The 13176-nt window shown below is 36.6% G+C and overlaps 1 protein-coding gene across 1 annotated transcript in view; it reads left to right on the top strand.

The window, feature by feature from the left end:
• The window catches only part of tll (nuclear receptor subfamily 2 group E member tailless), a 30084-nt gene extending 18688 nt beyond the window's left edge, over nt 1-11396 (top strand). Inside the window, exon 5 of the mRNA XM_069849398.1 lies at nt 6325-11396. Coding sequence (XP_069705499.1) covers nt 6325-6619 — 295 coding nt within the window. The 3' untranslated portion in view covers nt 6620-11396. The remainder of the gene's footprint in view (nt 1-6324) is intronic.
• Nucleotides 11397-13176: the final 1780 nt, after the last annotated feature.

Below are 13176 nucleotides of genomic sequence, written 5' to 3'. Positions count from 1 at the left end.
TTCTAATTGTCGTGGTTATGAACCAAAAAATTCTATTCCTTTCTAAGTGATTTATTTGAAACTTTCAACTGAAGACATCTCAAAACTTGTTTTTTTGAGTTGTCGCACTTTTGAACTAGACGATCGATATACAGGTGGCCATATTATACCTGTGAAAATTAATTATGCAGATCTGTCTAATGAAAAATGAATACAACTTATCTTAGATTTAAGCATCTTCATATCAAAGTCTCCATATATCTAGCTGAAATAATTTTTTTACAGTATTTGAACTGGAATCGCGATTATTAATTAAGGCTGGTTCACAATAAACCGAAAACGAGAATCGGAACGAAAACGAAAACGGTAAAATTGTTCAAATGTGTACATTTAAATGTGAACATTCACAATTAACGAAAAGCTTGCCGGAGCCCGGGATCGGGAACGGAGAGTTGGCCAAGTTTCAACTTTGGCGTTCACGTTTCCGATCACAGCCCACTAGATTCATTCTAATGCCATCTAAAAGCTATTTTGTTGTCGTATATTTTGTAGCAAGAAGACCGTGACATAACCTATGCATTATTTTGTTCTGTGCTGTGCATCATGGAACAAGTTTTATTTGATGAGATTCTAATATTGAGTGTTGAGGAAAACCCTCACGTTTACGATAAGCGGCGCGCCTCGTATAAAGATGAGAAAATGAAGGAGAATACGTGGCTTTCAGTAGCTGTATCTTTGAACACCGATCAGAAGTGAATCATATTTTAGTACTGTATTGGTTGTATTACACACTACATATTCATGCTTCAATTCAATAACTACTGTTGTGTTCATTTTTGTTCTGTTACAAATGTTTCTTCTCTAATTATTTTACGTTATGGTAGACTTAAAATAGGTTGTGATAATAAAGATGCATGGGCATATTTGTAGTACCGTACCTAATGAAATGTTTCAGTTGAAATTTCGAAGTTGGTTAACCTGTGTTTATTTTGGCTGCCTTGTACTCATGAGAGAATGTCATTGGTCAATTATACACAAATAACATCAGAATGCGCAATATTGACTTTACATATCGTTATTGACATACATATCGATATGCATAGTCGTCTACGTTCTCGGTTTATTGTGAATCAAAAATTTTCATATTCACGTCCTTTGCTTCTCGTTCCCGATTTATTGTGAACCAGCCTTTAATTATTTGCTGGAACCTGATCCTCAATTTCGTCTTCTGTTGTAGGGATTTCACTGTATTATTATTATTATTATTATTATTATTATTATTATTAGTATTATTATTATTATTATTATTATTATTATTATTATTTCGCACTCTGCATAGCAATTAAATATTAAGTCTATATATGCACTTTACTCACGGCTGAATTAGCCGCCAAGAATAAGTCAATAAATATGCTCATCTTTTAGACAATTATATCTTTGTCCCCTTTGCTGTGGAGACCTTCGGTCCTTGGAGTCATGACGCTAAAGTTTTGGTATCTCAAATCGGCCAAATTTTGATCTCTCCATTACTGGTGATCGTCGTTGCACTACATTTGCGTCAACGCTGAAGAATTGCCGTTCAACGCGGAAATGCAATGAGCGTTTTAGTACTCTTCCCGAGTCCAGCCCTTTGGATGAACTCTTTCTCCTGTAAAATTTATTAAGTATTCCGTATGTAAATATGTGTATTTAGTTTTATATACCGTAGGCCTATGTGTAATACAATGTATATTATTTTATATAGCTCCATAATATACACTGTAAATCTTAAGTAAAAATAATTTTAAAAAACTGAGCTATTAATTAAATAAAAAAAAAACAAGAAATGAACTAAGAATGTAAATTATGGAAATTGTTTGAAAATATATAATGACATTTCAGTGTTCCTATTTTATTATAGTACATACTATTTGTTGATCAGAAATAAAAAAATTGAAAATTGAACATTTTTGTAGTAAAACTGAGGTCTGTTCAATACTGTATGTGAATACGGGTGTGAAGAAAGTGATGCGTCACTTTTTTTTATAGACTGTTATGATGAATATGAAATTTACAATGACATTTAAATTTTTCTCATTTATTGTAGTACGTACTATTTGTTGAATAAAAATGTTAAGAAATTGTTCAAAATTAAACTTTTTGTAGGACAATATACCTACCCTCCGGTTGGTACTGCATATTATTTAAAATATTTCGGTATTGCTAGAGATAATTGTAAAACTATACAACAGTCTATAACAGACCGCAGAGCAGGAAAGACTCTCTTCATCCGCGAAAATATTATAATCCGCGAGGCGACTTCCCAAGGAGGGTCTGAGCAAAAATAATCGGCTGCTGAATCACGCCCACATGTTTCGTCACAAGGCGAGTATACATGTAGCGAACGAACAGCGAAAGACTAAAGTTTGCAAACATCCGCTATTCGATCTCAATTTTTTTAGTTGGTTATTCAACGACGCTGTATCAACTACTCGGTTATTTTGCGTCGGCCGGATTGATATCGAGATGGTATTTGGCGATATGAGGCCTAGGATTCGCCATAGATTACCTTACATTAGCCTTACGGTTGGGGAAAACCTAGAAAAAAAAAGCCAGATAATTAGCCCATGAGGAAATCGAACTCACGCCCTAGTGCAACTCCGGATCGGCTACGCCGGTGGCTTGATATCTAGGCCTTTCCGAACAAATACGAATCATTAACAAATGAACAGAGAACATTTGCGTTTGTTGATTATGCGCATTAATGTCCGATGAATATGCATTTGAAGTGCCGCCGTTATTATTTTAGGCAGGTTAACAAGAAGGAAGTTAGGAAATAAAATACTATGTTTGCAGACGCTATTATTCGAAAGTCGCGATCGATATAGAGGAAGTGACCTGCTTAGTAATTTACGCCGAATTTAATGGAAACAGTTTCAGAACTTCCATTCAACATCTGCAACATACTTCGAAATGTTGCTATGCAAAATAGGGTAAAAATTTTGAACAAGAAATACGATTTTTTTTTTTCCTCTCTTCACTTTAATTTTGATATTTTGGTAGTCAGGTAAGATATACTGTCACTCTAGTTCTCTAATAACAGGAATAAATCAAATTACAAATAGGGAAATCGAAAATATGCTATCGTATTCGCTCCTGTTAAAAACACTAGCGCTAGCAGTCGCGCAGATTACATTTGTCATCCACTCTACACGGAAAAAAATCGCAATTACATCCAAACACTCCAGACATCAGGGCTAAACTGTAGGAGGAAAGTACTGAACATTTCACGCTATCAGGATTGAAGGCGGAGATGTGATGATGTAATAAAAAGCAGTGGATTACACATGTATGTCGCACGAGTACTGGATGATTAATAATTCAAGCCTACATTACAACCGAAATTTTTGCGATAGTTTCCGGAGCATAATGTTTTCTCATATTATTTTGGTAACCTGGATATTCCACAAAATTTCCTGGTGGCCTAGTCATCTCGGGCAGATTACATGGACATCAGCATTTGGAAATCTTACGGAGTAGACGCATTTTCGTCCACAGCGCATCCGAGGTCTATGCTTCTACACTATTACTGAGCGCCGATGTCGCCTCAACTGTCACTGTATATGACAGCTTACGCGATTACGGAGCTCGAACATAGCATTCGCGGAGGGATATGACGCACTCGCACTCTGACAGTTCGTAGAATTAACACCAGTCATTTTACAAGGAACGGGTAGTATTAACATTCTATAGTTATACACGTATTGCAAACGCATCTGTTTGGCGTCCATGCAAACGTATTTTTTTAAATATATTGCAAACCCCCATCGGATTAGAATAAACTCTTCCAAATTGGTTATGTATAGGCCTAGAGGGTGAACCGTAAGTAATGTCATTAATTCCAGGGGGTTATTCTTTAAGATACATCAAACAAAAAAATTTAATACAATTTTGCTCGTTTTTGCTTCCTTTCAGAGATAAAAAATTGTTTTATATGAAACATTTCATTGCGTGTTCAGGAAAAGCCACTGATTTAATTCCCAATATGTTCAGTCAATTTAAGAGATCAGTGTATTATTAGGAACATTAAATCCAGACGTTTGAGATGGGCAGGGCATGTAGCACGTATGGGCGAATCCAGAAATGCATATAATAATAATAATAATAATAATAATAATAATTATTATTATTATTATTATTATTTATTTATTTATTTATTTATTTAATCTGGCAGAGTATTAGAGTATTAGTTCGGAGGCCGGAGGGAAAAAGACCTTTGGGAGGCCGAGACCTAGATGGGAGGATATTAAAATGGATTTGAGGAAGGTGGGATATGATGATAGAGACTGGATTAATATTGCACAGGATAGGGACCGATGGCGGGCTTATGTGAAGGCGGCAATGAACCTCCGGGTTCCTTAAAAGCCATTTGTAAGTAAGTAAGTGTAGGCCTATTATGATGATAAATAATGATGTGAAGAATTTCAGTTTTGTCCTTTAAGTGGAGAAATTTGATCCCAACAAATGTAACATTGTAAAATTATTTTTCGGAACGAAGGATTATATTTGTTCGGATCAAATTTATGCACATTTAAAAGACAAAACGAAAATTCTTTCAATATTTTATTATCATAATACACTATTGTCTTGAATTGACTGAGAATTAAATCAATGGTTTTCCGAAAACACGCTACGAAATGTTTCATATAAAACAATTTTTATCTCGAGAAGGAAGCAAAAATGGGAAAAATTGTATTTCACTTTGTTTGTTTGAAATATCTCAAAGAATAACTTCCTGGAATTAATCACATTACTTACGGTTCATCTTGTAGGCTATGTACGTATATATGTTGTCGTATAGAAATGGAGTCGTTCACAGTGTTGTGTGTTTCGAATATGAAGTAAGCATTTTCCATGGCAACCGAAGTCGGATAACGTGGGGGTAATTTCCGTTTCACAAAATCCTTTCCTTTTTTTCTATTAGTGTTGGCGTATGTATTCGACAGATATTGGAGAAAAAATGGGAGTATAAGGGTACTGTACATCAGTTATTCATAGATTTCGAAAAGGCGTATGACTCGGTTAAGAGAGAAGTTTTATATAATATTCTTATTGAATTTGGTATTCCCAAGAAACTAGTTCGATTAATTAAAATGTGTCTCAGTGAAACTTACAGCAGAGTCCGTATAGGCCAGTTTCTATCTGATGCTTTTCCAATTCATTGCGGGCTAAAGCAGGGAGATGCACTATCACCTTTACTTTTTAACTTCGCTCTAGAATATGCCATTAGGAAAGTTCAGGATAATAGACAGGGTTTGGAGTTGAATGGGTTACATCAGCTTCTTGTCTATGCGGATGACGTGAATATGCTAGGAGAAAATCCACAAAAGATTAGGGAAAACGCGGAAATTCTAGTAGAAGCAAGTAAAGCGATGGGGTTGGATGTAAATCCCGAAAGACTAAGTATATGATTATGTCTCGTGACCAGAATATTGTACGAAATGGAACTAAAAATTTGGAGATTTATCTTTCGAAGAGGTGGAAAAATTAAAATATCTTGGAGCAACAGTAACAAATATAAATGACACTCGGGAGGAAATTAAACACAGAATAAACATGGGAAATGCGTGTTATTATTCGGTTGAGAAGCTTTTATCATCTAGTCTTCTGTCAAAAAATCTGAAAGTTAGAATTTATAAAATAGTTATATTACCGGTTGTTCTGTATGGTTGTGAAACTTGGACTCTCACTTTCAGAGAGGAACAGAGATTAAGAGTGTTTGAGAATAAGGTTCATAGGAAAATATTTGGGGCTAAGAGGGATGAAGTTACAGGAGAATGGAGAAAGTTACACAACGCAGAGCTGCACGCATTGTATTCTTCACCTGACATAATTAGGAACTTGAAATCCAGACGTTTGAGATGGGCAGGATATGTAGCACGTATGGGCGAATCCAGAAATGCATATGGAGTGTTAGTTGGGAGGCCGGAGGGAAAAAGACCTTTGGGGAGGCCGAGACGTAGGTGGGAAGATAATATTAAAATGGATTTGAGGGAGGTGGGATATGATGGTAGAGACTGGATTAATCTTGCTCAGGATAGGGACCAATGGCGGGCTTAATGTGAGGGCGGCAATGAACCTCCGGGTTCCTTAAAAGCCAGTAAGTAAGTTGGCCTAATATAGACGTTACATGTGAAAATTACGATTAACTGTAACACGTGCATTTATTCATATTAAGAGCGGTACAGTTATTTAGAATATACCATAGAACTTTTTCGCATATACAGCAGCGAAAGATAGACGCTGTATGTATTTGACTAGGATTGAAGTTCATGAACGTGTTTGCCCTGCAGCTGATATGGACAGCGGAAGCAGTTCGACCAGCAGTGCCAAGAGCAGCGCGTCGGGAGCGGAGGACAGGACGCTAGTGGACGCGGCAGCTGTGGCGGCGCTCCAAGACCACACGCAGCTCGCGCTCAGCAAGTACATCTCGACGGCGCACCCCGACCAGCCGCTGCGCTTCGGCAAGCTGCTACTGCTGCTGCCCACGCTCAAGACCGTGTCCGCGGCCACCATCGAGGAGCTGTTCTTCAGGACCACCATCGGCAACATTCCCATCGAGAGGATCATATGCGACATGTACAAGGCCAACGACGTCTGAACTGCAGCTGCGCTCCGAGAGGGGTTGGGTTGGAGTCAGAATCGTACTTGTCGCCAATTCTGACCTGCTTGAGAAGGCATCGACAGATTTAAGATGGGAGCGCAATAAAATCCGGCAGGGCAGGTCCCACAGAAGCGACGCGGAGGTTGTAAGCAAGTTCTGTGAATAACCCACCGCGATTACCACTGCAAAGAATAGTCATTCCGCTAGAAAAATGTGGGACAAGGATAGAAGTCAATGACCTCCAGTACAAATTCCAGTCCTCCATGACCGTCAATATCTTCGTTTTGGTAATAAAGCGTGTAAACGCTAATTTTTATGTTTTTAAACATTCACAAAAACCATATATTTCTTTTCGTTTTTAAACACTGTTTGCAAATTTTAATAGCAGTTCATAAAACAATCAAAATGAAGTCACCGCGAAACTCTGAAATCTCATATAATAATAAATTAAGCTTCCTTTATGAAAAGGCTGCCAGATTTGACAAAGCGTATTATATATAATTTGGAAACACATCTAAAAGGTAAAAAGATTTACATTTGAAACGGTTAGTGAATTGAATATATAATATCAATGTTTCTGAAATAGACCTGCTCATTACCTATGTTCACAAACGCCATGTAACTTTTTTTCGTTTTTGAACAGTGTGTAGAAATTTAAATTGCAGTTTTAAAATCTTGTCACCGAGAAACATTGAAATTTTATAAACGTAACTAAACTCAACGTCTTTGAAACATTCGTTCATTACCACTAATCACAAGCAATGCAATTATTGCATTTTTAAACAATGTGTAGAAATTTTAGATTGCATTCTATAAAACTTAAGCAAACTCCAGTCACAGCGAAACTTATAAATTTTCTAAATTTTAATGTCACTAAATTCAATGTCTCTGAAATACTCATCACCTCTATTCACAAAAACCATTTATTTTCTTCATTTCTAAACACTGTGCGGAAATTTAATTTGCAGTATAGGGCTATAAAACTTGATCAAAATTCAGTCACAGCGAAACAGTGTCGTATCTCGAAAATTGTGACTTATAAAGATACGCTATTTCCTAGTAAAATACTGCTGTAAAAATATTTTAATAAATACGTACCAAAACCAATGCGCGCTGGTTCAAGTCCTCATGGAGGAAGAAATTTTCTCATGAAATTTCGGTCAGTGTGTGGACCAGTGCTCACCCAGCATCGTAATGCACCTAGGGAGCTACGATAGATAGCGAAAATCAAATTTCGAAAACCAGCTATAACGGCTGGGGGGATCATCGTGCTAACCACACGATACCTCCATTCTGGTTGGATGATCATCCACCTCTGCTTCGGCATATGGACGTGAGGCCAGCAGCCGGCTGGTCGGTTTTAGCCCTTCATCCCTTCATGTGCTGTAGCGCCACGGCTTTACTTTTTTTATACCTCAACCAGTAAAACTGAGTTGGAAATTAATTACTACAGTAGTATGTGATTTTCGACATACGACAGGATTTTACTGGGGCTGTGAAATGTAGACCTAACCCTTCACTACAAGTTACTATTCTAAATTCTGAAGACAAAAATTTGTCAATTTATTTACTTTATAGGTTATCGGTTTCTAAATTCTGGAAACAAAAATTTGTCAATTTATTCTATCTATAGAGGTTGTCGAATAGCTCAAGAGAAACTGCCTACGGACTGGAAGGCCTCGGGTTCAACCCCATGTGGTCCACTCAGCCTCATATAAGACTGAGTATATTCTTTTGCTGGTGTAAAAGGCGATCGAACCGTGATACCAACCACACCACCTCAATCAAATGCCCCGAAAGCATAGACTTCCATCTTCATGCCCCGTATGCGCATTCATGCATCTTAGGGGAATATCTTAGGATTTACATACGGCAATAGAAAGTCAATATCGAAAGCAAGTATAGCGAGGGTCGCATAAGAACAGTTCCTAAACAGCAAATATTGCCATCTTGTCAGTGTTGCCAATTGTTATCAGATATCACACGATCCTACGTACTAAATGATTTATTTACTTACCGTACTTTATGTTGGAAGGTTATTCTATACAATTCAATAATTTGTATCATATTTTCATAGACAAACTATACTAGAAAGGGAACAACATGTCAAGCATTTTGTCTGACAATACGAAATTCATTGGTTTGACTAAATAATTGACTCACGAGACCTAACCTAATAATGTATTTTGTTTGACCACATGAAATTATTAGTACTAATTCCGACTATAGTCTTGAATTATAACCACAACGCAACACATAAAATAACTATTATGTATTAATATTAATACTGATATTAATTAATTATTAGTATGTTCAAATTTCACTAGCTTCCAGTATGTATTATGTATTAATATTAATACTGATATTAATTAATTATTAGTATGTTCAAATTTCACTAGCTTCCAGTAACCGGCTCAGAGATATAGTAAAATTTTAATTTCACGGAAGTCCAGCACCGACAAATATTGTCGATATTTGTCTCAGCTGCCAAAATACCAGCTACAAAATCACTACCATTTATACTATTTGTCAGTATCGAAATTTGAAACGAAGTTGGCAAAAAAAAATTCAACCTACAAACTAGAAAATCATCACAATCCACTAGCATATGTAGTAATGGGGGAAAAATGGTTAGGTTTCACCCTTAGGGTTTGAAGTAAGCTGACCCGGACTATAGAGTAGACCTGCAGTATATTATATGAGTCTTCTAAACATATTTTACACTAAAATCATGTTTTATAAATTGAGTTCCAACTCGAACTATTAAAACTTGATAACCACATCTATTTCGTTGTGTCTCATGCACGTTAAACTGTTAAACGTAACTTTAAATTGTTTGGTTCTATTCTTCCCGAATTTCATGTAGGTAATGGAGGCTTTGGCTATATCCTATAAAATCAGAGGATGGCGCAGATAAAAGTAGCCCGTGTAAGTATAGAGTAAATACAGAAGCGAATTGCTGAACGGGACTCATCTTTTATAGAAGATGTTGAAAGTGACTCCCTGCAGCATCAATACGCAGCTGTGCACGTCTAATCATATTCAGATACACTCGGCGTAAATTACGTATTTCGCATTTTGCACAGTTCCCGTAGCACGCCACTTTTAACCATAATCTGTATTGCTCTCTTTGCCGATTGTCCTCTATCCGGAAAATTGTCTCTGAAAATTTCGCGGGTTTCCTTAACCGAATCTGTTCTCACATACGCTTCCATAATTTCCACTCTTTCTTGTATCGAGTAAGTCATCTTTCAGAATGCGAACAGACACGTATAAAGGTAAGCGTTCACTACATCGTATCGCACGCATCGGCTCTCGGTAAATCCGTCCACGTTTCTCGGATGAGCAACTTCTCCGATGCGTGCGATCATGCCTTCTCTAATAAATCAATTATAATTGTCATCTGTTACTATGTTGTGCCATGTTCGGTGTCGCGCCAAAATGGCAGCCGGAAAACTTATTTCGCTTGTAGAAAACTGCTAAGAATTATGTAATTTGAGGCATTCCCATTACAGTAATCAAGTCGTTTCTTACATAAATATTATGTAACCAATATCTCTTTCGCTTCTTCCTCTTCAATTAAGAAGGATGAAGCAATTACAAATTCTTATTCGCTAACACTCATGATTAATAGACCTAACCTCAAAACTCCTCTGTTTTCAGCAATGTCAATATCGTACGTCATAAGTTTTAAACAGCTGATAGGGAATCCGATGTAACGATGAGATAGAGCCGTTACACCGAACGCACTCCACTTAAAATTATCCGTTGCATGTGATATCCGAGGAGTGCGGTACGATGTAGTGAACGCTTACCTTACTTCGATTGATGACTGATGAAATACTGACAGGAAGAATGCTAACAATCGATTATTGCATAAAATTGTCCATTGTTGTAACTGTTTACTCATTTCGTTATGATACGATACATAGAATACGGCAATGGAATTTCAAACAATCAAAATATCGCATTCGCATTGAAACGGAAGATGGGCTACTTTTATCTGCGCCACCCAGTAGGCCTATTTAATGATTCATCTTCGCTGCATTTAAAAATATTATGAAAACTAAAAAATATAAATATTATTATTACTATCATTAGCTTTAAAGCACTACTGTGATTATAGCACGATTACTAATGCGTTGCACGTTGTACAAAACTTACCTCACTTAGAGAACACGAAAATATTTTCATATTACAGACCAGGATAACAGAACAGTTCTCTGCATCCATTAGCAGGGACGGGGAACTCGTATTGTAAACAGAGCAGTCAGCATGAGTACCTGCATACAACAGCAACTGACAGCGGGAGAAGAAAAACTCTTTGAGAGAGGTTATTCCCCGTCGCTGCATTGGATTACGTCGGAGAGTAAATAATAGGCCTAATCATGTTCTACCGAACAGATTTAAATTTATCTACGACCATAACTACCTTAGACAAAAATAAACATATAAATTAAATTTCGTGTGAATATCCAATACAAATAAAATATAATCCAAATAAAATACACACTGTACTTATTTTCATACTAAATTTCTTTCACTCTCTATGAATGTCGTCCCGCATTGAAGACCTCGGAAAAGAAATACGGAATGAGCGCTGATTCAAGTCTCCATTCATTCATTCATAGTTTCTGCCCAAGGGCAGGTCTTTCACTGCAAACCCAGCATTCTCCAGTCTTTATTATTTTATGCCTTCCTCTTTGTCTCCGCATATAGAGGAGAATTGTTCTCATAAAATCTATGACAGTGTATGGGACCAGGTTCCACCCAGCATCGGGATGAATTTGGAAAGCTAAGGAGATTAGTAAAATGCGTTTCGTAAGCCATATACAGGGTGGAAGTGAAATAACCTTGCAACTTGAAAGGGACGATAGGGTATACTGAAATGAATAGAAAACCTATATTACGTTTTGTGATGAAATGCACGATTAACTAGAAAATTAAGTTTGAAGTTTCAGCAGTCCAGCAACGTCGCCGCTAACACACTGAACTCGTGATACAGATGTAAGAGGTCAACGAAATCGGTGTTTACCGGTAGGGGAGCTGCTTTCTGCCTCGATGTTGTAACTTGTTCGCATCGTGCAGTGACTTCAAATTAGAAGTTTTTAAAACTATATTTACACAAAAACCGTCTACGCTATTGAAATACGTCAGAGGGATAAATTATTCTTTATTAGATTTCCTATCGATATGGACAAAAATCACGATCCTACTCGCAATAGTTATCAAATAAGAGGCTGTTAAACATTTGGGGAAAAAAAAATTCTGAAAAAACTATAAAATTTTCACCAATATATATATACTAGGTCTATAGATTTTTGTTACATACAACATGAACTATTCGCTCTGAAAATCTGCAAGGCTATTTCACTTCCACTCTGTATAAAGGATGAGGAATCATCGTGCTCACTACAGTTAACCTTGTACTTTTGCTGAGGCTTGTGGACGTGAGGCCAGCAATAGATTAGCAAGCCTTGGTCCACCATGGGCTGTCGAGAAACGTATTTTCTTTTTCCCCATTAATATCACGGTTCTTTTGCATCTTATTTCCGATATTTATGCAATAAATAAGAAATAACACGAACAAAATTCTGTATTTTATTCACGCAAATACAATTACAGGTTTTTATAATCTCAGAAATGATACGAACAGAGATTTATTTGTTATGTTATAAGAAAGGCCCCCAGAGAATATTGTTATGTTATACCAGGTCTGTACTTAAACAAAAAAAGGAAGATGTTGAAGTATTTTTTCTAAAAACATCACAGGTTTGAAAATTGTAAATACACTGTATGAAAATCTTTAATTTTATATAAAATATGTACATATTAAAAAGTGCCTTAGTTTTATCTTCTTGCAGATTTCACTGTAATCTGGATTTAACTGTACTATAAATATATATTCTATTTAAATTGTACCTTGCTGTGTTATTTTTCTCTTATATTTCCTTATACATGTGGGTCTCCTGGCTTGTAACAAATTCCTCTTAGGATCTACACACAAGTTGGTTATAAGATGATCAAATTTTGCCCTACTCTTTCCTTCCCGCTTTCATGGTTGTGCATCCCGTTGGAGGTCTCCGCTTTCATTACTCAGATGAAAGAACATCTCAAGCGGAGAAAATATGAATTCTGACTCGAGTGAACAGCGAGTTATACTGGATCTCTCTACCGCAAAGGGTAGCTTAGAAAGTCAGTGAAAAGAAAGATAGAGCAAACATTAGGAAGTGGCATATCTCTTCAAGAGCTCTCTCAATGTTTACTACTCCGAAATCCTGGAAAAATTTCAGTATCATCAAGTTCAGCACTCTATTTCACTAGGTTTGAAACAACTAATGGTAAAATGTCTCGAGATCAATATTGCAAGTTTACACATCTCTAAAAAGAATAAAAGATCAAAAAGATCCCAAGGCCCGGTTTCTTCAACCTTTGTTAAATTATAACAGTGTGTTATTCCATTTTAACTGTAAACTTAACAGTTGAAGCATTTCTTCAACTACTGTTAGTACTAACAGGCTGTTAAAACCTATGTTAATTTAACTGCCCAATTT

This window comes from Periplaneta americana, chromosome 16 (genome assembly GCF_040183065.1).
Source record: "Periplaneta americana isolate PAMFEO1 chromosome 16, P.americana_PAMFEO1_priV1, whole genome shotgun sequence".
NCBI lineage: Eukaryota > Metazoa > Arthropoda > Insecta > Blattodea > Blattidae > Periplaneta > Periplaneta americana.
Note: the sequence above shows the minus strand (reverse complement) of the source record. Positions and strands in the feature narration are given on the sequence as shown.